This window comes from Symphodus melops, assembly GCF_947650265.1.
Source record: "Symphodus melops genome assembly, chromosome: 21".
Taxonomy (NCBI): domain Eukaryota; kingdom Metazoa; phylum Chordata; class Actinopteri; order Labriformes; family Labridae; genus Symphodus; species Symphodus melops.
The window spans coordinates 763,443-788,044 of record NC_136711.1 but is presented as its reverse complement, the minus strand read 5'-3'; the positions used below and the strand labels follow the sequence as shown (position 1 = coordinate 788,044).

General features: G+C 49.2%; 1 protein-coding gene across 8 annotated transcripts in view; it reads left to right on the top strand.

Moving 5' to 3' along the window:
• Nucleotides 1-347: 347 nt before the first annotated feature.
• myocd (myocardin) overlaps nucleotides 348-24,602 on the top strand; it is a 28,468-nt gene continuing 4,213 nt past the window's right edge. For 2 of the 8 annotated variants that reach the window (XM_079372603.1, XM_079372602.1), the window contains exons 1-12: nucleotides 348-1,491; nucleotides 7,335-7,400; nucleotides 15,429-15,584; nucleotides 19,308-19,492; nucleotides 20,451-20,555; nucleotides 20,638-20,948; nucleotides 21,062-21,215; nucleotides 21,295-21,810; nucleotides 22,203-22,724; nucleotides 23,141-23,281; nucleotides 23,568-23,684; nucleotides 24,416-24,473. In XM_079372603.1, coding sequence (XP_079228729.1) covers nucleotides 1,437-1,491; nucleotides 7,335-7,400; nucleotides 15,429-15,584; nucleotides 19,308-19,492; nucleotides 20,451-20,555; nucleotides 20,638-20,948; nucleotides 21,062-21,215; nucleotides 21,295-21,810; nucleotides 22,203-22,724; nucleotides 23,141-23,281; nucleotides 23,568-23,684; nucleotides 24,416-24,473 — 2,386 coding nt within the window. In that variant the 5' untranslated portion in view covers nucleotides 348-1,436. The remainder of the gene's footprint in view (nucleotides 1,492-7,334; nucleotides 7,401-15,428; nucleotides 15,585-19,307; nucleotides 19,493-20,450; nucleotides 20,556-20,637; nucleotides 20,949-21,061; nucleotides 21,216-21,294; nucleotides 21,811-22,202; nucleotides 22,725-23,140; nucleotides 23,282-23,567; nucleotides 23,685-24,415; nucleotides 24,474-24,602) is intronic. The other 6 variants (XM_079372609.1, XM_079372605.1, XM_079372606.1 and 3 more) reach the window with 4 other exon arrangements.

The window sequence follows — 24,602 nt, the reverse complement described above, 5'->3', positions numbered from 1 at the left end:
TCCATCCTTCATTCCAGAGCTCCATATCTTCATCCATCCATCCGTAGTTCTTCCACGAGTCCATCCATCTAAATGCACTTTTATATCACACAGTGTTTCTCTATTTATCGGCAGTTAACGTTTGAAGAAGTGTGATGTCATGTTCCCATATCCAGGCGTCTTGAGTCTGTCTTGGCGTGTCATGTATAGAAACAGAACAGAAACCATATTATATTACACATCATGTTCCTATCTCACAGGAAGCAGCTCGTATTCTGAAACATTTATTTCTGATCCAGATCAACAAAAAGTCTTTGCTCTGACTTTGTCCAGTGTTTGGATTGAAGTGTGAGATAGAAGCAGACTGCTGAAGGAAGCAGAGCCAGAGTCTAACAACAAAACAACGAGCTGAAAGATTGTCAGAAGACAAATCGAAGGTGTGACATCATCATCCTCGACTGAACAGAAGAAGTAAAAACAGCCAACGCTTCTTTATCAGCTGGTGTCTCAAAGTGTCACCGACTCTATTTGGAGAGAGCTGATCTAATCTTAGCAGGTAACCCACATTACACATGGAGTCAGGGGCGGCTCCAGGGTCTGTTGGAGCCCGAGGAGAAAACTCATTGGGGGCCCTACAACTTGCGTGTATTATTATTTCCCAGACAGAACTCCTCGTCATTTTCCTTCACTGACACATTCCCAGGAATAAAGCTGCCACGCTCAGCAGGGGCCCGAGTAGGGAGGTTTCCGACTGTTGTTGTAAAATTTGCACATTTTGGGCAATGCTTTGGTTCAAAGTTTGTCAGGCGTTGGGGGGCCCCCTACTGGCCTGGGGCCCCAAGCAGTTGCCTGTCTTGCCTGTGGACAAGCAGCGCCTCTGCATGGAGTTGAAGGTAAGACGTAGGCTGACTGTCTCCTCGCTCCCTCCCTCCCTCTTGACTCCTACTCCTCTATCAGCCTCTCTATCTCCCCCCCTCCTAATGACAGCCAGCCTGGCTGATAGGCAGATATATTTACACTGGTGGCAGGGGAGGAAGAAGTCATCAGCCAGGCCCTGTCCAGCCTCTGGGCTCTGGTGGGCGGAGCTTAAAGGAAACCCTGTCCGGGTAGCTCCTCCCCGAGCCGTGCATATCTGTGTGAGTTGTTCTGGGCCAGCTCAGAGTTCTCAGCTCGATGGGACCACAGCTTCAGCGGCCCCAGACTCACTCACACACTCCCAGAGAGCCAGCGAGCGTGTCTGTCTGTGTGTGTGTGTGTGTGTGTGTGTGTGTGTGTGTTATGAGTTTTTCCCACATCAGTGTTCCTGTAAAGCTGTTGATGAGGCAGGCCGGCTCAGCTCCAGCTCATCTCAGTGAGGTGTCTCCAGGTGTCGGCAGGGGTCGGAGTGTGCGCCGCTTCTCTCGTGTGTGTGACTTTATTTTGCCACTTTTGAACGCTGGACCTGTACTGTAAGCATTATGACTCTTCTGGGCTCTGAGCACTCCATACTCATACGAAGCAAGTTTAGATCAGGTAAGAACAAAGAGTCACACTGTTCTTTTCTGTCTGTGCTGAAGTTTAGCAGTTTGCATGCCATCACTGTTTACAGGCGACGCTGCCTCATGATGTCAGTCATCTGTCTTCATGCCAGAGTAGTGTCGACACACAAACTGACAGCTGTGTAATAAAGTGTGATCACGTGCCTTCTCCTGGCACACGGAGTTATCTGACCTGTCCTGTCACGGAGTGAGGGATTCTTGGGCGTGTTCTGTGATGTTAATGAGGCGTTCTCGTTAAATCACTGCGTGCAGGTTGGTGCACTTGCTCAGTGCCCGCTGTTAACCTGCTGCAGAGAGGAGCCTGTGAGAGTGCGTGTGCACGCTGATAAAGAGAGATTAGGCAGCGGAGAGGAGTCAGAGGTTATCTTAATAAGGCTGAATTGGAAGCTGATGTTTTGTGTGTGTGAACAAAGAGGGAGGAAGGCTCCCTTTAACACACAGCAGCTGTCAGGTCTTTGTGTTAACACACACACTCTTTAATTCTCCTCGCTCTCATACACACACTCTCTCAGTCTTTATTTTGAGCGTCTGTGAGTGTGTGTAGTCTGACCAACAGTGCCACCTCCCTGAGGAACATGAAACTGATGAAGACGCTTTAAAATGCAGCCTGTCAGTGTCCGAGTGCTCGATCGCCCCTGAACGCCAGCTGGAGGCTGAAGCTGCTTCTTTCTTACTTTCTGTTTGACTCTGAGCTGTAATTGCGTTCCAGGGTAAATGATGCTTTTCCTCTGAGTTGTTTTGAGAAGATGGGCGGGGGGGGGGAACGACCCCCCCAGTGCTCCAGGGAGCATGATGAGAGGTGGCGTTCAGCAGCAGCAGGAGGTTCAGGTCCTGTTTCATATTTCTCCGAGGCAGCGATGCTGTCTTCAAAGGTCATCCTCCTACATGTGTGCTCCGTGTCACGGCGACAGGGATTCATGTTCTGCGGTATGAACTTCAACTGCACGGCTTGTTGAGTGAATTTATGGGCATGAAATGTGGAGCGTCAGAGGAGTTAAACTGTGCGTGTGATAACCGCTGACAGGAGGAGTCTTAAACAATCCGCTGGTGAAGGATTTACAGTTTTGTCTTTAAGACGCAGAAGCTCCAGTTAAACTCCGGAGTCTTTTGCGGCGCTCCTGATCTGCGCCGTCGAAGCCATGGGAACTGCTGCTGCACGCTTCAAGCTAAAAGGAAAGATAGCATCTCATTTGAGCGCTCCCTCTGGACCTCTGAATGTTTTGTGAATGTGCATGTAACTGAACTGTTCTCATGCTGATTTGATTAACAGCTCAAAGGGCTGTGGCCCGCTGCTATTACATAATCCTACTACAGAGGCGTCACATATAAGTTAAACCAACTCTACAAGGTGTCAACATGTTAAAGAGTAAATCGGCCCCACACACACACTCACACACACACACACACACACACACTCGAGCCTTACTGAACTCTCACCTGCTTTATGGAGACATGTTGTGTTTAAATGTCGGGAAGATAAAATCAGTTCTCTTGTGGTTTGTAAGAAGATTCTTTAAGTGACTTTTCACTTTGTTCTGAAATAAGGACAACAAGCCTCGTCTTTCTGATCTGTGCTGAATGGATTAAAATCACAGAAAAACATCATGAAGGAGTGTGAGGTGATGATCAACACTGTGAAAGAATAAAACAGGCTGGTGTTAACAGAAAGCGTCCATGGTTATTCACCTACAGAGCAGCTACTTTAACCTCATGGTGGTTTGTTAATAATTAAGGAGGCATCATTTGGTATTCAAAAGGAAAGTGTTCATGTTGGACTTGCACCCAGATTTTATTTCCTAGTTTATCTGCACACAGACATCCGGCCTGGTCTTGATATTAAAGTGGAGCGTGCAGTGCAAACATGAGCATTGACCAGGATGTGATCAGATCCGGATCACTGAGGACAAAGTGTAGACCTCCATCGCTTCATCAACACTACACATTAATAAACATGATGGTGGAGGACACAGCGCATACAGACTGTGTGGCATTTCTTCCAAACCAAACTCAATACTAAACAAATTCAATTAAAGAAGTTTCATTTTGAAGCTCGATGTCGTCCTGCTCACGACTGATGAGCTTGTGATTAAAAGTTTTATAACCTTCATCTTTTTGTTCAAATGATCAGCCTTTTTATTCTGTGCTTGCTGTACTGACCCTCACAGGTACAATCAGTCAGATATGTAGTCGGGTTCTGAATGCTCTGGATTTGATTGGACCAGAGAAGGTAGGCGGGGCTTTGAAGGCCGTTTTGGACGCCCCTGGGTTTGCCAGATATGAGAGCAGTTATCAGGTGAACAGGTGTTGCAGCGATGGAAGCGGGCAGTGGAACTGCTTCAGATAGAAGTGATTGTACCCGAGCTAAAAAGCCTCTGCATGTTTCTAATAAGCTCCAGCAGCAGAAAGCTGCTCAAACTAGGATCAATGTTGGAGATGAAACATGGAGAGAGGTTAGAACGCAGAAAGCTTTACAGACCCATGCAGAGCTGGCTAAACACTGAAGCTACAGTGTCCACCACATGCAGAGCTGGCTAAACACTGAAGCTACAGTGTCCACCACATGCAGAGCTGGCTAAACACTGAAGCTACAGTGTCCACCACATGCTGAGCTGGCTAAACACTGAAGCTACAGTGTCCACCACATGCAGAGCTGGCTAAACACTGAAGCTACAGTGTCCACCACATGCAGAGCTGGCTAAACACTGAAGTTACAGTGTCCACCACATGCAGAGCTGGCTAAACACTGAAGCTACAGTGTCCACCACATGGTGAGTTTAGACTGCAGTACTCATTTTAAACACTAGGGGGCGGAGTTACAGACTGCTCCTTTAAATGTAAGACTGACAGAGAAAAGATGCCCTCTGCAGAGCCAAATATGAAAGTTTGTACCTGTGAAATGGTTGGGCTGGTTTTCCACGACACAAATCAGTCTCTGCTTACAATCCGTCTGTTGGCGACCCGTCTGTTGGCGACCCGTGTGTTGGCGACCCGTCTGTTGGCGAGCCGTCAGCGGGGACGGAGCTGCTCCAGAAACTGAATCCTAATAGTGACGTTTTGGCTCACATTCACCTTTTACTGTCCAAGACCATTGGAATAAATTCCACATGTCCTGTTTTAAGGTGGATTTTCACATTACGCTGAGGAATTAGACTTACATAAACCTAATGCTTCATTTGGAAATACCTGTTTATGAGAAGTTATACAGACACACTCATACATCTGTCGTGAACACATTCCTGGTTTGGCTGAGGGCGAGTTCAGGTCTAAAACACACTCGGTCCCTTCAGCTCAGAAGTCGGGGGTTGAGTGTGAAAGTGTGGTGTTATTATTAGCCCGCTTCTTTCTCTTGTGGTGGCTGTGAAGCTGTAAATCAGACATCACGTCTCTCACTTGTGTAATTATCACCACTTCACCAGCACAAACCAGGCCCAGTGACAATTTATTTACAGCATAAATCTGAAAACTCGTAAATGTGGCTCTGGATTTGTATGTCCTTTGTTGTCAAGGAACTCCGAGTTAAAACAAATGTCTTCAGTTTCAAAGTCAACAGTTGGGGAGGCCGAGTATCGTGCGGTTCAGTGATGTGTGATTACATAGCCTGGCTCTGGTCCGCTCTCTGTAACGTGCACCCTGCAATCAGGACGGAGAGCAGCTTTTTACCAGAAAACACAGATTACATGGCAGCTGCTGCGCTTTTTATACACTACATTATTGATAACTTGTCTGCAAACATAATACAGAGCAGCAGAGATCAGTCCTGTGAGGTGAAACCAAAGACAAGCTGCAGAAATATCCAACAGTAACTTTGGCACATTGCTTATTTTCTGAATGCACATGAATGTTTACAATGAAGACTGGAGGCCTTTTATTTTCACATCAATACGTCGTGTTTGAATAACGTGCTGTTCAGAAACTCAGGAAAGTCTTCAGCATTTCTAACAGCAAACAAGAAGATCGTGTTGTTTTAAGTTCTGAAGTTATTAAATCACCGTGTTAGCATTAAAGTTAAACATCGATGTTGACCTGTCAGTTTATTTACAAGGCAGATACGTTAGAGTATAGTTAGCTTGTCATGTTAGCTTGTTAGAACAACGTAAGAAGGACCAATCAGAGAGCTGTGTTTATTAAAGGACCAATCAGAGAGCTGCTCTCTTCCTGTGTGATCATGAAGGAAACCTGCTGTGTTGAAGCTTCTCTGACAACAATGCAGCAGCCAGTATGTCCTCCTTCTAACTTTAGATTCTGCTCCTGAATGCTCTGGATCTGATTGGACCAGAGAAGGTAGGCGGGGCTTTGAAGGCCGTTTTGGACGCCCCTGGGTTTGCCAGATATGAGAGCAGTTATCAGGTGAACAGGTGTTGCAGCGATGGAAGCGGGCAGTGGAACTGCTTCAGATAGAAGTGATTGTACCCGAGCTAAAAAGCCTCTGCATGTTTCTAATAAGCTCCAGCAGCAGAAAGCTGCTCAAACTAGGATCAATGTTGGAGATGAAACATGGAGAGAGGTTAGAACGCAGAAAGCTTTACAGACCCATGCAGAGCTGGCTAAACACTGAAGCTACAGTGTCCACCACATGCAGAGCTGGCTAAACACTGAAGCTACAGTGTCCACCACATGCAGAGCTGGCTAAACACTGAAGCTACAGTGTCCACCACATGCAGAGCTGGCTAAACACTGAAGCTACAGAGTCCACCACAGGCAGAGCTGGCTAAACACTGAAGCTACAGTGTCTCTACATGCAGAGCTGGCTAAACACTGAAGCTACAGTGTCCACCACATGCAGAGCTGGCTAAACACTGAAGCTACAGTGTCCACCACATGCAGAGCTGGCTAAACACTGAAGCTACAGTGTCCACCACATGCAGAGCTGGCTAAACACTGAAGCTACAGTGTTTAATATCTAAAACTCTCTTAGATGCATTTAATATCTGAATAGTTTGTGGATCAAAATGAATCTGTCCAAGACAAACAGAATGGTGCTGGTGTGTGTGTGCAGGACATGACGCAGGTTTTTTTTGTTTTTAAATAATTGAAGGCCCGTCTTGTATCGACGCCTGATCGACTCAAACATGCACCCGTCCATGTATCACTTACGGGTTCACGGTCAGATTTCACTCAGACACTCATTTCTGCGATTTCTGTCTTTAGGCCACGCCCCCTCCTCTCTGTAAACTAAAGCAGATGTTAGATGAAGGGAAGGGTCTGCTGTTACATAACGGAGGTGCTTCCCCCACCAAAACGCTCTGATATCGAAAACTTTCAGAAGACTCATTGGATCGAAAACCTGGAAGTTCTGGAGAAGTTAAAAAGCACCTGAGGGGAGCGGAGCAGGAAGTGATCAGGGGATGTTTCCTGCTTGTGTGTCCCATCCAGGATCCCATGGTAAGACGGTCAGATAACAGCGTGGAGCAGAGACACAGAGGGGAGGCTCCATGTTTATGACCCCACTCTCCCACCTCCACCATGAAACGTGCAGACCACACACTGCTCGCAGATCTGTTTAAAAGCCAGGAGCTGTTTATCATTCCCTACATCCTGCTCACAGAAACATTAGTGAGCGAGCAGCCTTGTTTTCTGTGCGCATTGACACAAACATGCTTCTGCTGCTTCACCAAGAGAAGCCAGAGCCAGTTTCAAACTCTGGATCAGGAACTGAACACAGCATATAAATGGCTTGAAGTCTGTCTTCTTGCTTTTTTATCTGTCCCTTACCTGTCTTTGCACTTCTCTCTCTCTCTCTCTCTCTCTCTCTTTCCCTCTCTCTCTCTCTCTCTCTCTCTCCCTCTCCATCTATCCTCCTCCTCGCTGTAACTCCAGTTCTACAGTTCAGACTTCAGCAGAGGAGGACACGAGAGCAGCTGGCAGACCAAGGCATCATGCCTCGTGAGTAACGCCTCCCAACACTGCGCCGCCGCACATGCAGGCGCGCACACACACACACACACACACACACACACACACACACACACTTCCATGCTTGTAGACTTCAGTGTGAACGCGACAGAGAGAAAATATAAAACACAAAGGTAACAAAAACGCCCTTTGCTGTTGTTGATTCCAACTCAATGATGCAGAGAGTCTGAGATTTAAGTGTCCTGGTTTCAATATTTCTGTCCTCAGTTAAAAAGGAGTGAAGATGCTCTCAGTGCTCAGTCCACTAGTCGACTGTAACCTGGTAGAAGACACAAAGTAGACAAGTCTGCACAATCAGCACCAAAGAGAGAGAGAGGAAGCGTTTGTCTGCCTCGTCAGGATCGTGTCTCGTACCAACATCCTGATTGTTTGAAGCTCGTAGTGAAGCACAGATGTTTGCAAAGGTTCTCTTTTTAATCCAGTTAAAAAAAAACCTGTTTATTGGGTTATTGAAGCTGGACGGATGGAGACGGATTTCCAGTCTCTGTATCAGTTTAAAAATATCCCCGAGCTGTCTGCGTCCTCTACTTATTTCTTTTGAATCAGACTATTTGTATCAGAAAGCTGCAGCTTCTGGCTGCTTTCCAGAGTTTTCTCATCCATCATAGTTTGTGATTGATGCTCGTTCCTCCCTGAAAAGGGCGGAACAGGAGTCAAACAGCGCTGGAGCTAAAGGTCGACAGAGGAACTCTCTTTGAACAAAAAGAAGGAGGCTGCAGATTAAAGCGTTAAAGACAGACGGAGAGAAACATTCACATGACTGATGCTCAGCAGAGAAGCTGGACCAGACTCCAGAGACGGATAAATCCACAGCCAGAGACAGAAACAGAGGACATGGAGAGGGAGCAGGTGGATACAAGACAGACAGACAGACAGACAGACAGACAGACAGACAGACAGACAGACAGACAGACAGACAGACAGACAGACAGACAGACAGACAGACAGACAGACAGACAGCTGGACATTGAAAGTCCATCTCAATCAGCAGACGCACAGATCCAAACTACAGGCAGTGAGACAGAGAGAGGACTCCTTGAGAGAGACAGAGAGAGGACTCCTTCAGTGAGACAGAGAGAGGACTCCTTCAGAGAGACAGAGAGAGGACTCCTTCAGTGAGACAGAGAGAGGACTCCTTCAGAGAGACAGAGAGAGGACTCCTTCAGAGAGACAGAGAGAGGACTCCTTCAGAGAGACAGAGAGAGGACTCCTTCAGAGAGACAGAGAGAGGACTCCTTGAGAGAGACAGAGAGAGGACTCCTTCAGTGAGACAGAGAGAGGACTCCTTCAGTGAGACAGAGAGAGGACTCCTTGAGAGAGACAGAGAGAGGACTCCTTCAGAGAGACAGAGAGAGGACTCCTTGAGAGAGACAGAGAGAGGACTCCTTCAGTGAGACAGAGAGAGGACTCCTTGAGAGAGACAGAGAGAGGACTCCTTGAGAGAGACAGACAGAGGACTCCTTCAGAGAGACAGAGAGAGGACTCCTTGAGAGAGACAGAGAGGACTCCTTCAGAGAGACAGAGAGAGGACTCCTTCAGTGAGACAGAGAGAGGACTCCTTCAGAGAGACAGAGAGAGGACTCCTTCAGTGAGACAGAGAGAGGACTCCTTGAGAGAGACAGAGAGAGGACTCCTTGAGAGAGACAGACAGAGGACTCCTTCAGAGAGACAGAGAGAGGACTCCTTGAGAGAGACAGAGAGAGGACTCCTTCAGAGAGACAGAGAGAGGACTCCTTGAGAGAGACAGAGAGAGGACTCCTTCAGAGAGACAGACAGAGGACTCCTTGAGAGAGACAGAGAGAGGACTCCTTGAGAGAGACAGAGAGAGGACTCCTTCAGAGAGACAGAGAAAGGACTCCTTCAGAGAGACAGACAGAGGACTCCTTCAGAGAGACAGACAGAGGACTCCTTCAGAGAGACAGACAGAGGAGTCCTTCAGAGAGACAGACAGAGACAGACAGAGGACTCCTTCAGAGAGACAGACAGAGGACTCCTTCAGAGAGACAGACAGAGGACTCCTTCAGAGAGACAGGCAGAGGACTCCTTCAGAGAGACAGACAGAGGACTCCTTCAGAGAGACAGAGAGAGGACTCCTTCAGAGAGACAGACAGAGGACTCCTTCAGAGAGACAGACAGAGGACTCCTTCAGAGAGACAGACAGAGGACTCCTTCAGAGAGACAGAGAGAGGACTCCTTCAGAGAGACAGACAGAGGACTCCTTGAGAGAGACAGACAGAGGACTCCTTCAGAGAGACAGAGAGAGGACTCCTTCAGAGAGACAGAGAGAGGACTCCTTCAGAGAGACAGAGAGAGGACTCCTTGAGAGAGACAGAGAGAGGACTCCTTCAGAGAGACAGACAGAGGAGTCCTTGAGAGAGACAGAGGAGTCCTTGAGAGAGACAGACAGAGGAGTCCTTCAGAGGGACAGATGGAGGAGTCCTTCAGAGAGACAGACAGAGGACTCCTTCAGAGAGACAGAGAGAGGACTCCTTGAGAGAGACAGACGGGTTGGTGAGTGACCTCAGAGGAATGCTCTGGTGCAGCACGGTCCCGTACCTGTTTACAGCAGCGCGCCTGCACAGTGACACATCAAAGCAGCGATGCGTCCGAACACAACAACATGGAGCCCGAGCTGCCGTTTATAAGAGCCAGGCTCTGGACTCGAAATGTCACGTAGGACAACGTGATGAGAACAAGCAGAGCTGGGTGCACGCGGCGTTCTCTCAAATCCTTTCAGTGATTCATGTTGGCTCGTGTGCTTTAGGTCACCTTCCACGCTCATGATCAACAAACGCTTTGATTTTCCTGCTTTTTCACAGCCGGCGTGATGACATCACTTTAGAGAATCTTCTCTCAGGTCTTTATGCCTTCGAGCAGCGGCGTGTTGTCGTGGGCAACCAGGGAGCAGTGTGCGACTCCTGTGTGTAGCTCTGCACTCGGCTGCAGGAACAACACGGGGACTGCAGGTCGGGGATTTGTCCAATGATATCTCTGGCACCGTTTGCCATTTCCCAGCGGCTCCAGCCTGCAGATAAAGTGCTGGTAAGTGTGCGGGGGAACGGAATCCAGAGGCCCGGCGAGCCTCTATCAGTTTCTGGGAGTCTGTCCCAGATAAGGCAGAAAGGAGGAACGTGATTGGCCAGCGGGGCACCAAACGCGCTTTTAAAAAAGAAGGTTTCAATTGGTTGTTTATCTGTTGATTGCAGGCGGAGGGACAGATGGAGGAGGGTTGAATTTGTTGGTGCACACTTTCTCACACTGAAAGACGAGATGTCTTATCGGCTCGCTGCAGCACAAATCCTCTGCAGAAGTGAAGGGGGCCCTTAGGATTTATTTTGATAGTTAATTGTCAAAGCCAAATCCCCCCCCCCCCCCTCCCCCCGAATAACAATCATTGAAGTCGGTCAGATGTCCTTCAGCTTACAAAATATTTAAAAATGGTGTTCAGAATCTGAATTATTCGTTAGGTTCTTGAACGTCTCAGGGTGTCACAGCATCTTCGTCCTCTTCCTCCTGTTGAGCCCTCGGACGCCGGCCGCTCTGCCCGGCCGTCTTATTGGCTGCTGTGGAGATGGACACGGCACACGGTCTGTGTATATATTACCCAGGGAACATCTGGTGTTTATTAGGCTATTGAAGAACACGGCCCAGCTTCTCAGGCCCAGCTGGCGTGTGGCCTGCATGGGAGCACACAGTCTGTCTGCTGGCCACGGGTCTGCACACACACACACACACACACACACACACACACACTAACATCTAATATTTCCCCATAAAGATAATAGAGCAGTATCTGCAGGTTTACGGAGCTTTTCCCTGCATAAAAACACTTTTTCATTCGCTGTGCAGCGGTGCTTTAATCCTCCGGGGATGGAAACACAAAGAGAATTATTCCCACTAATGCACCCTTCGTCTTCCCTCTCCGTGCACTGTTTACGTCTGACAGATACAGTCAGCAGGTAAATGCATTACAATAGGTTTAAAGTGCGTTGTGTGTTTTAATACTGCTGCAGATTGTTTAAACGTCTGTAAGCCAGCTCCACACTCATCGGATCAGGTTACGCTTCGCCTCAAAGAGACGGAGCAGCGGCGCTCGAACACGTCTTCAGGCAGTTTGACTCCACGGTTTAAACACACTTAGAGCGGCGTGCGTCCCTGTGATGTCAAATCAGCTCTTAAATCAGGTCAGAGAGTGACAGGTGAGGCCGGGGACTCGCTCATAAACACATGATGTCATCCTGCTGGTGGTCATATGGCGTCCTGTGTGCTGTTTACATGTCAGCTGAGGGTTCATTTCCTGAAACGGCCTCGTTATCCCTGCGACCTGCTCGAAGAGGCACAAACTTGTTTTTGTAGCCGTTATGATATCAACTCTTTGAAAGAGAAGAATTCAGAATAACAACGACGACTTTGTTCAGCAACTTTCTTCACAAAGATGGCCACGGCCATCTTGTCTCGTCATATTCACTCCGGCCACTAGAGGTGTGTGTTGAGTCCAAACGACAACTTTCAGACTTGAACCTGCAGTTCCTCGAGGGACCACTTGAGGCCGGCTGCAAAACCCCCCCCCAAAAAACATGAATCAGGACTAACCTGCAATGTCCAATCACTGTGTGCGTGCCGGGTCTCCGTCCGACGGCGAGCGTCCTGCCCGACTGGGTCATAAGACGCTGTACATATGAGTTTGTGAAATCACAGGAGAACTGCAAGATCACGCGGGAATAGAGAGAGAGATGTGCAAACACGTCTCTTTGTCTCTCTGAGGATGAGTTGTTGTTTATTCTGTGATGAAATATACGATCGTTGGGTTTTATTTTGAAAGTGTCCTGGGCGCTCTGTGCGTTTCCTTGTCTGACTTCCTGTCCCCAGGTTGAGCTCGAGGTGTGTTTGCAGCGTGCAGACAAACTGCTTGATGGAGATGTTGGTGCATCAGTGTTGTAGTTGGCCGTATGCTTAACCAAATATTATCATCCACACGCTCCTTCACTCCCTCCTCTTCCTCCGCTCCTTCACTCCCTCCTCTTCCTCCGCTCCTTCACTCCCTCCTCTTCCTCCGCTCCTTCACTCCCTCCTCTTCCTCCGCTCCTTCACTCCCTCCTCTTCCTCCGCTCCTTCACTCCCTCCTCTTCCTCCGCTCCTTCACTCCCTCCTCTTCCTCCGCTCCTTCACTCCCTCCTCTTCCTCTGCTCCTTCACTCCCTCCTCTTCCTCCGCTCCTTCACTCCCTCCTCTTCCTCCACTCCTTCACTCCCTCCTCTTCCTCCGCTCCTTCACTCCCTCCTCTTCCTCCGCTCCTTCACTCCCTCCTCTTCCTCCGCTCCTTCACTCCCTCCTCTTCCTCCGCTCCTTCACTCCCTCCTCTTCCTCCGCTCCTTCACTCCCTCCTCTTCCTCCGCTCCTTCACTCCCTCCTCTTCCTCTGCTCCTTCACTCCCTCCTCTTCCTCCGCTGTCCTCTTTTCTTTCTACAGTATTTATGTTGTTCTGTTCTCGCTCGCTCCACTCATACGTCTCCTCTCTCTTTTTTTACCCTCCTGTTTAAATTATAGATTCAAATTCAGTTTGAGTCACACAAGAATTCAGAAGTGCATCAACATTAAACAACCAAAGAAAAGGAGAACCTTTCAAAATAAAATACAAACTACAGACTCCTGATCGTATATTCCATCCCTTCATCAACATGGTTTCTAACGGACTCCGTGATCATGACGTCAAAACAGTGAATGAACAACAAATCAGACAGACAGAGCTGCATGTCGGCTGCAGGTTGTTCTCCCGTCATGTGCGTCCAGCTGATCGCACAACGCACGCCAACCAAGGGAGCAGTAGTGCTCGTGCCCCCATCTATGGAGGCTATTAGAGCGTCCCGGGTTCAGATCTGACCTGGGGCTCTTTTCTCCATTCTCTCTCTCTCTCTCTCTCTCTTTCTCGCCCTGATTTCTGACTCTATCCACTGATCACACAACAAGCCCCAAATAAATCATCTCTGGTCACTTCCTGTCAGCACCTCTGGTCACTTCCTGTCAGCACCTCTGGTCACTTCCTGTCAGCACCTGTGTGTCCAATCAGACTCTGTTGCTTTTAATGATTCATTATCATAATATTTTACTTATATTTTGTTCTAAGTTAACTGAAGCAGGGTCCAGAGGCGTGACATTGGCCCCCACTGATTGAATCTGATCCAAATCAATGATTGGCTATCAGACGTGGATAATACAGCACATATCAACTATTCAGGTTGTTTCCCACAAGCTGCAGTAATCAAAGTACCGACTCGTGCACGCTGTCGAGCTAACAGGTCACTTCCTGCCTGTAAATGTATTTTGCAGCATTGACGTCTTTGTGTTCGAGCGCCTGAAAGAAACGAGCTCAGAAGCTTCATGTGTTACTTACACACGTCATTATTAGCGCTGAAAGAAAGGGTGTAAACTCCACGCCACCCCTGCATAACTGTGGACACGCCCCCTGTTCTTAAGATTCATTGTAAAGAGACATGAAGCCTAAAATATATTTGGAGCTTAAAAGTGCAAAAATTAATCGTAACTTAACTCAGATTTTGGAAGCGTCTTATTTCAGGTCCGTTTTTCATCAGGCTGTAATTCTGCACCTGACTGGTCCAGCACCTCGATATCATTCATTTTATTTTGGCTCGGACTCCTCCGTCCGCCCTCAATAAAATCCCACTTAAATTATATTTGACCAAATAAGTGCTGTTGCTCCTTCTCGCTCTCACATAATCAAAGTGAGGTGGTTTCTCTCCTCCGTCCTGCGGATGGTTTCGTACGCCGGGCCAGGTTCCCTTCAGTCCTGATTATTTATCCTGGATTTAACAGAGGGAGCGGTGGACGGTAGAAAATCTCCGCCGCTGCACACGTTTAATTACAGCAGCTTCATTTATTTTTTCTGCGCTCAAAGTGTCGGCTGCTGAGGGAGTGGAGCAACAGAGCTGAAATCAGAACAGATCCTAAAGCGATATATTGATTATTGAAGGATAAGTGTGGACATGTGTGTTCTGCTTCTTGGGGAAATGTCTGCAAAGATTAACTGCTTACATGAACGATTTCATTAAAACAGAAACATCACAATATATCGCAACCAGATGTTTTAATTTAAGAAATCAGATAATGATGGTGACTCAGGGATCAGAAACTCTTTCATCCAGTCCATTTCTTCCCAATGATTCTTCTGGCTTTCACTCTCATTTGTCACATAAACCTGTTTTTAGAAACCTTTGATTTAAGTTGGAAATCATAAATATTGAGCAGCAGATTAAATTAAAGGTCAAATATTCTGTAAACTCCTCCATGTTCCTCTAACACATGTCTCTAGTCCACAAACCCCCCAATGATGAGACAAGTCCATCCTCTCCGTCTTCTGCCTGCTCCACTTTACAGAAAATGTGTGCTCAAACAGGCCGTTTGGAGATGTTCCCTTCATGACATCACAAAGGGCAGTAGCCCCTCCCCCAGGTGGGTGACACTCCCACAGCTAGGTGTTTGTTCTGCCCTCTGAGTCTGCCTTCTCACCGTAAACAATAGGACATGGAGCCAGAAAGCAGCGAGTACACCCGAGCCCTTCCAGAGAGGGGGCGTGGTCAGACACAGCTCATTTACATATTTAAAGCTACAGACACAGAAACAGCCTGTTCTGAGCAGGGCTGAAATAGAGGGGTTTATAGACATGATCAAATACAGGATCAGAGTGGATTTACAACAACACACTTCACACACATGATGAAGAGGAGCGAGGACACTGATTTCACCTGAAGAGGAGGAGGTCATGTGACCTTTATATTTGCTTGTAGTTTTCTTCCTTTGGCAGAATTTAGTGAAAATGCAGCTTTACAATCAAATAGAGGCCTTCCCCTTTAATGTAAAATAGTAAAGACATAAAGATCATTTGAATATGCCTGGTTACCTTCCTCTCCTTGCAGTTTGTACAGACTGGTTTCCCTGGTGTGTCCCTGTTGTTCACGGCCTCGTCCTGCTGTGTGTTGTGCAGACTCGGCCTCAGACGGCTCCTCTCTGGACGACCAGATGAGGCTGAAGCGAGCGCGGCTTGTCGAGGACCTGAACGGGAAGCTGGCTCTTAGGCCGGGGCCCCTGGAGCTGGTCCAAAAGAATATCATTCCCCTAGACTCCGCTCTCGCAATGACAGGTACACACAGTGGACTGTATGCATCTCTACCTGTGTGTTTGTTTGGCGAGATAGAGAGAGAGAGAGAGATTATTAACTCACCTGTTAAATAGATTTTGCATTCTTCGGGGCGTGGCTGAGTTGACAGGTGGGCATGTTGTCGCAGTTTACAGAGCTTAACGGTCCGCCTCAGCAGCACCTCTGTGTCTGTTACTAGAAGGATCAAAAGCAAAGTGGCGGTCATGACACGTCTTCACAAACCAGTGGAGGACTCATGATTGTGTCACAGATTACAGCAGAAACATTCTGCATTGTTTACAGACCATTTTTTAAGTAAATGAAGCTGAAGTGTTAAAATCATGCAGTACCTGGAGTGTCCACTAGAGGCTGGCTGCAGTACCTGGAGTGTCCACTAGAGGCTGGCTGCAGTACCTGGAGTGTCCACTAGAGGCTGGCTGCAGTACCTGGAGTGTCCACTAGAGGCTGGCTGCAGTACCTGGAGTGTCCACTAGAGGCTGGCTGCAGTACCTGGAGTGTCCACTAGAGGCTGGCTGCAGTTCCTGGAGTGTCCACTAGAGGCTGGCTGCAGCACCTGGAGTGTCCACTAGAGGCTGACTGCAGTACCTGGAGTGTCCACTAGAGGCTGGCTGCAGTACCTGGAGTGTCCACTAGAGGCTGGCTGCAGTACCTGGAGTGTCCACTAGAGGCTGGCTGCAGCAGCACAGGAAGTCACATACACACCCATTCAAACAGCCTGTTTTTACAGCAGACATGAACATGTTTACAGCCTGCTTCAAAAAACCAAATAGGTGTGATTAGCTCATGTCTCCATCCACACACACTGTACGGGGGGGAATGTTTTGATGACTCAGCAGTTTTGATTGGATGAAGGATCAGAGTTATTCACAATAAGGCGTGTAGCAGAGCTGATTGACAGGTGGGCGTGGCCTCAGCTCCAGCTCTCAGCCTGTCGTTAGCTTGACACAGAGTTAGCATGTGGCTCAGTTTGTAGAGTCGTCATCTCTCAATCGGAAGGTCAAGAGTTCGATCGCCAGCTCCTGCCAGCAACATGTCCGATGTGCCCTTGGGCAGGACACTTAACCCCAGATTGCTGCATCATGAATGTGTGTGAATGATGGGCCGACGTCGTCTAGTCTTAAAGACAAGGAGAAATGTGATTTGTATTCTCACTTAGCTTTATCTTGAACAGTTGGACTGAAACGTGACTTTCCTCAGAGTTGCACAGACTCACTACCTGTTTCCTGTTTTTGCTCCTTAATGTGATCCTCATTTCTTAGCAGGAAAAAGTATTTGTGTATTTTTCTGGGAGAATGTTATTTACATTTTTAGAACATCGTGCTCCTTTTAGAAACCCTTCTTCGGCGAGCTGTGGGCCTCCAGAAATGTTGTTGTTGTGGCTATTTCTCTTGACGAGGAGGTGCTGTGACATCTAAAGTGTCTGAGGAGACCTCCACTGTTTGATTTAAGAAAATGCACAACATGCATGCTTACACACAGCGGTGATTTAAGGCGGCACATCGCTCTGACCTGTTTGTCTTTGGATGCTCATCATGTTACTCACTCTCTCTATATCACTCGGGGATGTGCAGAAAGTGCTTGTTGGATTGTGGAGCTTCAGCAGTTTTATGTTTGCCTGCTTCATCTTCCTGTAAACATGTTGCGTAAAGGAGCCGGCGGCCCGCGCTCGGCTGGTTTACCTCTGCAGGGCGAGGGAGCGCCGTTTATTGAGACGAGCAGCAGCTGTATTTGGGTCCACCCTTTTCTTTAGAAGTGTTTCACTTTGAGTGTGTCCGTGTGTGTGTGTGTGTGTGTGTGTGTGTGTGTGTGTGTGTGTGTGTGTGTGTGTGTGTGTGTGTGTATGTGTGTGCGTACCTGTGTGTATATTTGTGTCCCGCTCCTCCTCCCTCTTCGTCTTTGCCGTCCTGCAGAGCTCTGTGACAGGAGCAGGCTGCTGCATTAACCCCTCACCTTAAAGCTCCACATCCCATCTCACACACACACACACACACACACACACACACACACACACACACACACACTCCCTAAGATGATTCCAGCCTCGTTTATAAACTATGTGACCCCACGTCACTTCTGGAACAGACACTTAACGAGAGGAAGTGCACGCTGCAGATTTCCTGCCATGCAGACATTTCACTCAGCCGGTGAAATCAGAGACTCGTGCTGTGACCGACACGTCGTGGTTACACAACGATCACACGGCAGCACGACACTTTCAAATATGGCGTCTCGCTCAAGTCCTGCCGAGCTCCAGGACCGCCAGAGCGCGCTCAGAACCTGAAGCAGCCTCAGTCAGGACAGCTTATTAAACAAACCCTGCATGTGTGGAACTGTCTTTGTAGTCCAGACCTTCATGGCGGCCATATTGTCATATTTTGGAGTGTTAGGCTGATAATCAAGCTGCTGTGATTGGTCGATCTAAAGAGAGAAAATACATAAGAGTTCATCGTGAGCAGGTGTGAGGAAGTGGCATACTGTGTGTGTGTGTGTGTGTGTGTGTGTGGTGGAGGTCATTGAGTTGCACAGAACGTGTCTGGAGCTGTGATTGAAACCAGGGTCTGTTCCTGCCCGTCACATGTTTGGATACAAAGAGAGAATCTTATACAGCACACACACACACACACACACACACACACACACACACACAAGCACACACACACACACAGAGTCACACACACACACACACACACACACACACACACACACACACAGAGTCACACACACACACACCGGCTTCTGTGTGATAGCCATCTCTGATCATCCAATTAAAACTGCGGTCACTATCAGCCCGGCCAATCAGAGGCGAGCTGAATGTCAGTGTCTCACACACGCAGCGTAACACCTCCCTGCTGAGTGTGTACGAGGTGTGAGTGACACAGGAAGTGTGTGTGCATACCGGCGCTCAGCGAGAGAACAGTGTGACCAACGTGTGTCCACACAGAGAAGTCACACATCAACTTCCTTTAATCTGTCGTCTCCTGATGAAGCAGCGATGGAACCCCGAGGCTGCAACGTTATATCAACATGCAGACGTCAAAGGGTTTACTCAAACACAGAGCGCTCACGTGTCTAAAGAGACATGAGTCCAGTCTGAAGACGAGCACGTCCTTCAAACCGCAGCTTCCTGCTTCTTCTCGTCTGTTTTCCTGTTAGCATCATCTGCACTTCTCCTTCACATGAGCTCAGTCTGACTCTCAGGCTGAGGAGGAAGAGCAAGTTTTAATGAGGTGTTTTCAACTGTCTCCAAAACACTGAGGACGTCCTTCATCTGAAGTCCTCCTGACGTCTCACCTCGGGGACAAAGGAGGGCGTCTCAGGGTGACGCTGTGACAGCTGCCATGTGTACTGACAGGGCTTCATGTTGTCGTTGTGGACAGTTCCTGGGTCGGACATTTGAGCGTGCTGTGGATGATGCGTTCAGGGACGTGTTGTAAATGAAAGTATCATCTGGTAGTTTTGTATGTTTGGTTTAATGCAGCAGTGAAGCTGCGAGGTGAACAGATCTCACCCAGCCAGAGACACGAGCAGACAAACTGCCTCTCTGGATCAATGAGGACCTTCTGTACTTGTCAGGGATTATCAGTGACATGTAGCTCCTCATAAAGAGGCTGAGATCAGATGGACTAGCTCTCAGCTCTGTAGTCAATAAAATGTTTGAGAGCTGTGCTCTGTTAACCCTCCTCCGTCTCTGCGCTCCTCTCACAGTGAACCACGGGAAGTTCCCCAAGCAGGAGGACTCGTACGCCTTCGAGGAGGACAGCAGCAGTGAGAGTCTGTCTCCGGAGCAGCACCACAGCGATGAGTCTCCGGGCTCGGCGTGTCCGTCGTCTGAGGCTGTGGGCAGCACGGCCTCCTCCTCTTCCTCGCCCGCCCTCACCAGCCCCAGACAGGTACGAGCTCCCCTCTATCCCCCCCCCTCCAGTCTGCATGTGCCCCTCCTCTGCTGGTCCCCCCCTCCAGTCTGCATGTGCCCCTCCTCTGCTGGTCCCCCCTCCAGTCTGCATGTGCCCCTCCTCTGCTGGTCCCCCCTCCACCCTCCAGTCTGCTGGTCCCCCCTCCACCCTCCAGTCTGCATGTGCCCCTCCTCTGCTGGTCCCCCCTCCTCCATTTATGGGCCTCTGCTGGCCTCCTGTGGTGACAGAGTGAACTGCACCTCCTCCTCGGGTCTCCTCGCTCAGGTGTCACATTCTTCTCTGTTCAGCCCTTCAAACACACTGACCTCATCCAACGGACGCCGTCATCAACCGTCAACACATTTGACACCAGAGCAGGATTATTTACACGCCACACGTCTGTCCCTGAAGTATTCATCGAGCGCGTGCCAGATGAAGAAATCTTGTTTATGAATTTTTCTGCGTGTTGGTTTTCACGGTTGGATTGCGAACGATCTCCTGAGCTCAACGTTGAAAAAGAAAAACAGACATTCAGAGTGGAAGCATAAAATCTGAGGCAGCATGTAGAAAACAACCGGAGCAGTCGAGACACCAAACACGTGAAATGATGGAGACGTTCTCTGCTGCAGTTTAGACAGAACTGATTCTGATGGTTTTATTAAACAGGTCATGTGATCTTTGTGTTTGTTCTGGCGATGAACGCCGTTCTATAAAGACTCAAAGGGGATATTATGACGATTGTGTTGACTGGCCCTTTAAGAAACAGAGCCAGTTTCTGGGCTCAGATAAAAACTGTTATTTTAAGCTTTCTCTCTCCAACATGTCGACCTTTTTTAAAGGTCACATGTGTGAAGTGTCACGATCATCTCACTCTCCACACAGCTCTCTGATTGGTCCTTTTCAGGATGCAGCTCTGCACAGATTCACTCAAGTCTTGGTTTTGTGTCGTGCACAGGGAGGTACAGGACAAGACCCTCCTGATCACAGCCAGGATGAAGGTCAGACTGCTGCCAACAACAACCAGGCCACGCCCCCAATACCTGTTCCTGCCATGGTCAAGGTCGGCATTGTTTAAAGGGTTTTCTTCTCTTTAAGCTTCACCGTGCATGTTCTCACTCTCTCCCTCTGCTCACCCTGAACAGTCAAAGACGTCTGACAAGAACCGGCACAAGAAGCCCAAAGATGTGAAGCCCAAGGTGAAGAAGCTCAAGTACCATCAGTACATTCCTCCGGACCAGAAGGCGGAGAAGTCCCCTCCGCCCATGGACTCGGCCTACGCCCGCCTGCTCCAGCAGCAGCAGCTCTTCCTGCAGCTGCAGATCCTCAGCCAGCAGAAACACGCTCACGCACACACACAGTCCCAGCAGCAGCACACACACACTCCACACACACAAGGCCAGCAGAGGCAGCCGGCGTTCAGCTACCAGCCGCACCCGCAGAGCCAAACACACAAGTAAGTCCTGAATCTGAAACCAAGAGGGTGTGTGATTTATTTCTCCGTGTTGGAGGATTGATCGGCTGTGATTGATCGGCTGTGATTGATCGGCTGTGATTCTCCCCCCGTAGAGTCAGTGAGCAGCTGTCAGTCTGCAGCTCCAACGCTCCTCCGAGCCAAACAAACAGTAACGCCTCCTCCCCGCTCAAGACCTCGTATCCAAACCAGAGCACCATATCTCCGGTCAAACCCGGGCCCCTTCCGGCTAATCTGGACGATCTGAAGGTACAGGCGGCGTCTTGAAGTCAAACAGGGTTTCTGGTCTGAACGTGAAGTTTAACGTCTCTCTCTGTTTGGCTGTCAGGTGTCAGAGCTCAGGCAGCACCTGCGGATTCGTGGCATGCCAGTCTCCGGCACAAAGACCGCCCTCATCGAGAGGCTCCGACCCTTCAAAGACTCCAACGCCAGCTCCTCGCCATCCGGCTCCTCTGACATCACCACAGTCACCTTCCCCGTCACGCCGACAGGCTCCCTGTCCTCCTACCAGTCTCCGTCCTCCTCCAGTGCTCTCTCCCACGGAGGCTACTACCCGTACCCCAGCACCTCCTCCACCCCTCCCATCTCCCCCGCCTCCTCCGAGCTCTCCCTCAGCGGCTCGCTCCCCGACAGCTTCAGCGACGTGCCCATGTCCTCGCCAACCCAGTTCAACCTGCAGCCGTCACCCGGCCATCTGGGCATGGAGGACGGCCTTGGGGGAGCGCAGAGGGTGGGGGAGGGAGGAGGTATGGAGGGCGTGGAAGCAGAGAAAGATAAGATGCTGGTGGAGAAGCAGAAAGTGATCGAGGAGCTGACGTGGAAGCTGCACCAAGAGCAGAGACAGGTGAGGACATCAGCCAATCAGTCATAAAGACACGGTCCAATTAAAAACACACCCAAAGTTGGACATTTTAACATAGAGCTCTATGGAGACTGACTCCCTGCAGGAGACAGACTCTAGTGGACACTGGAGGAACTGCAGCTGTAAAGTTGGACATTTTAACATAGAGCTCTATGGAGACTGACTCACTGCAGGAGACAGACTCTAGTGGACACTGGAGGAACTGCAGCTGTAAAGTTGGACATTTGAACATAGAGCTCTATGGAGACTGACTCACTGCAGGAGACAGACTCTAGTGGACACTGGAGGAACTGCAGGTGTTGAACTGGTGGTTTAACGTGTTGGGACAGGTAACAAAGACTGACAGAATATCTTTGTGGTTTTTCTGTTTTTAGGTTGAGGAATTAAAGATGCAGCTCCACAAGAGGAAACGCTGCTACGGAGCAACACAGGACCCCGTCCCTCCTCCACCTCACCCCCCCCTGCACCACCAGCAGAATCCCCCCATGATGGGCCAGCACTTCTTCGGGGTGACGATCAAGCAGGAGCCCTTGTCTTTGTCCTCCAGCTGTCCTCTGTCTTCTCCGAAGCAGCTGAAAGGCTCACCTGGCAGCTGCATGGAGGAGATGGGGCACTGCAGCGCGCCCCTTTCCAGTATGGGGGGCCCCAGTGGACCACAGTGTATGGACACCACCCCGTCCACTGGCAGCCCCTCCACAATGTCCGCCTTCCTGAGTCCACAGTGCTCTCCGCAGGACTCCCCCACTGGAAAGCCTTCAGGAAGCCCCCAACCTTCGTCTCCCAATAACTCCTACATGCTAACGCCTGCGCTGGGGAGGGATGGCTGCCGTCACCCCCAACCCCACCCCCACCCCCACGCCCACGCCCAGACCAACAACAGAGTACGCAACATGCAGGTAGCGTGTGTTTAACGTTTAAGCTAACATCAACTAAAACAAAAAGCTGCTCTATCCAAATGGACCCTGCAGCTCTTCTAAAGATTCTGATCTCCTTACACGCTCACTTACTCTTTAATTCATGTTCACCCACGATCTCAGCCCAGTCTCATGATTCTGTCTTTAACCATCACGGGGCAGAAGTGTAAAGGTGTGCTTTTATTAAAGGTGAGGCTTCCCCTCGCTCTCTGTAGACGCTAACATGTCAGAGGCAGCCTGACATGATGTCATCACGTTAGGTAGGGTCTGACTCCATCCAGAACAGTGAATTGCATCTACAGGACAACAGATGAAAATGAGCTATCATGCTAACCCCGGCATATTGCTGCTTTATGCTAACATGTTGAATATGCATTGTCCTCATTTGTTAATAACAGATGCAGCAGAAGAACGGCGGCCTGCAGGTGAACTGTTCTTATCCTTCTGAGCAGAGAGGCCTTCAGGGACTCTTTCCAAACTCTGCAGAGTGTTCTCACAACGGCTCCGTCAAGACCGAGAACCTCAGCATGCACCCAAAGGTGAACCTGATGGTCAGCACTCGCAGCCTCTCCCGCGTGCCGTCAGTGTCACGTGGTCATCACCTCACATCCACACACCCGTCCGTGTCTTCTCTGAGTGTGTGTGTGTGTCTGTGTGTGTGTGTCTGTGTGTGTGTGTGTGTTCAGTGTCTGACTGATCTGTTTTCATCACACAACAACGCCAACCTCTCTTTTGATCCCATCACAAGGGCTGGATTCTTTAATGTGCAGGACATTGACACTGAACCCCCCTCTCACTGAAACACTTCTCACCTGTCTCATGTAGATGTCAGTATGTCCTCGGCATGTTTGCCTAAAGAGCCAGGTGTCCCCCCCAGCCGTCAGTAGCTCAGATTCAGATGACTTAAGACAGCCCCCCTGCTATGAGGATGCAGTCAAGCAGGTAAACTCAAAATTTACGCTAAAGTTAGCAGACAAATGGCTGGTCAAAAGACTGTGTTTGACTCTTGGCGTTGCTCTGATTCCACTTTTTCCTCCTCCTGTTTTCCTTGTCTCATCACCTGTGTCTCACCTCTGATACTCATCCATTCGCTTCGTTCCCCGCACTAACTTTACACCCTCCTTAAAAAAAGCCTGATGCAGATGGATGTTAAAGTGGTGTAGATGTAGCAGTCTGTGGTCGAGTCAGAAACCCTGTGAAGTGACGGAGCTCAACGTGTCGTCACGATGAAGCGCAGCATGCTGACGTAGTCTCCTACTCTGCTGCCTGACAGATCACACACGTCCAACTTCCCAGAAACAGCGAGAAGAGAAAGTCCCGTGAGATCTCAACTTACCGCTGAGTCACGTGATGCTCTGTGACTTCCTGTCCAGCTTGACAGCGAGTTTTAGGCTAGCAGCGTATTAGCAGAGCGTGGTGGCGCTGCAGGCACGCTCCGGAGACGTCATAGAAACTAAAGTGGCAGTGAACAGCGGCTTAGTGCTCAACAGTGATATGATGTGAATAAATCCTCGACGACGCTCGATTCACCTCGACCATTAAACTGAACTCTTACATCTTTAACTTTGGCATCTCTTTGTAGCTTGAAAGCTCGTTTGTTTTTTTTAACAACTGTTTGATTGAATTGAAGTTCAGCGTTTCATTAACGGTTTCTTTCTTTGGTTCTGTTGCAGCAGCTGAGCAGAAGTCAGCAGATGGACGAGCTGCTGGACGTGCTCATAGAGAGCGGAGGTAAGGACACATTCTGCTCCTACCGTTAGCATAGCTAGCACTGCACAGGGTTTAAAATCTGCATGTTAAGCTAGCTGGTGTGAGGTGAGCGTTTGAGCCCACAGTGGGCTCTGATCAGAACGTGCAGTG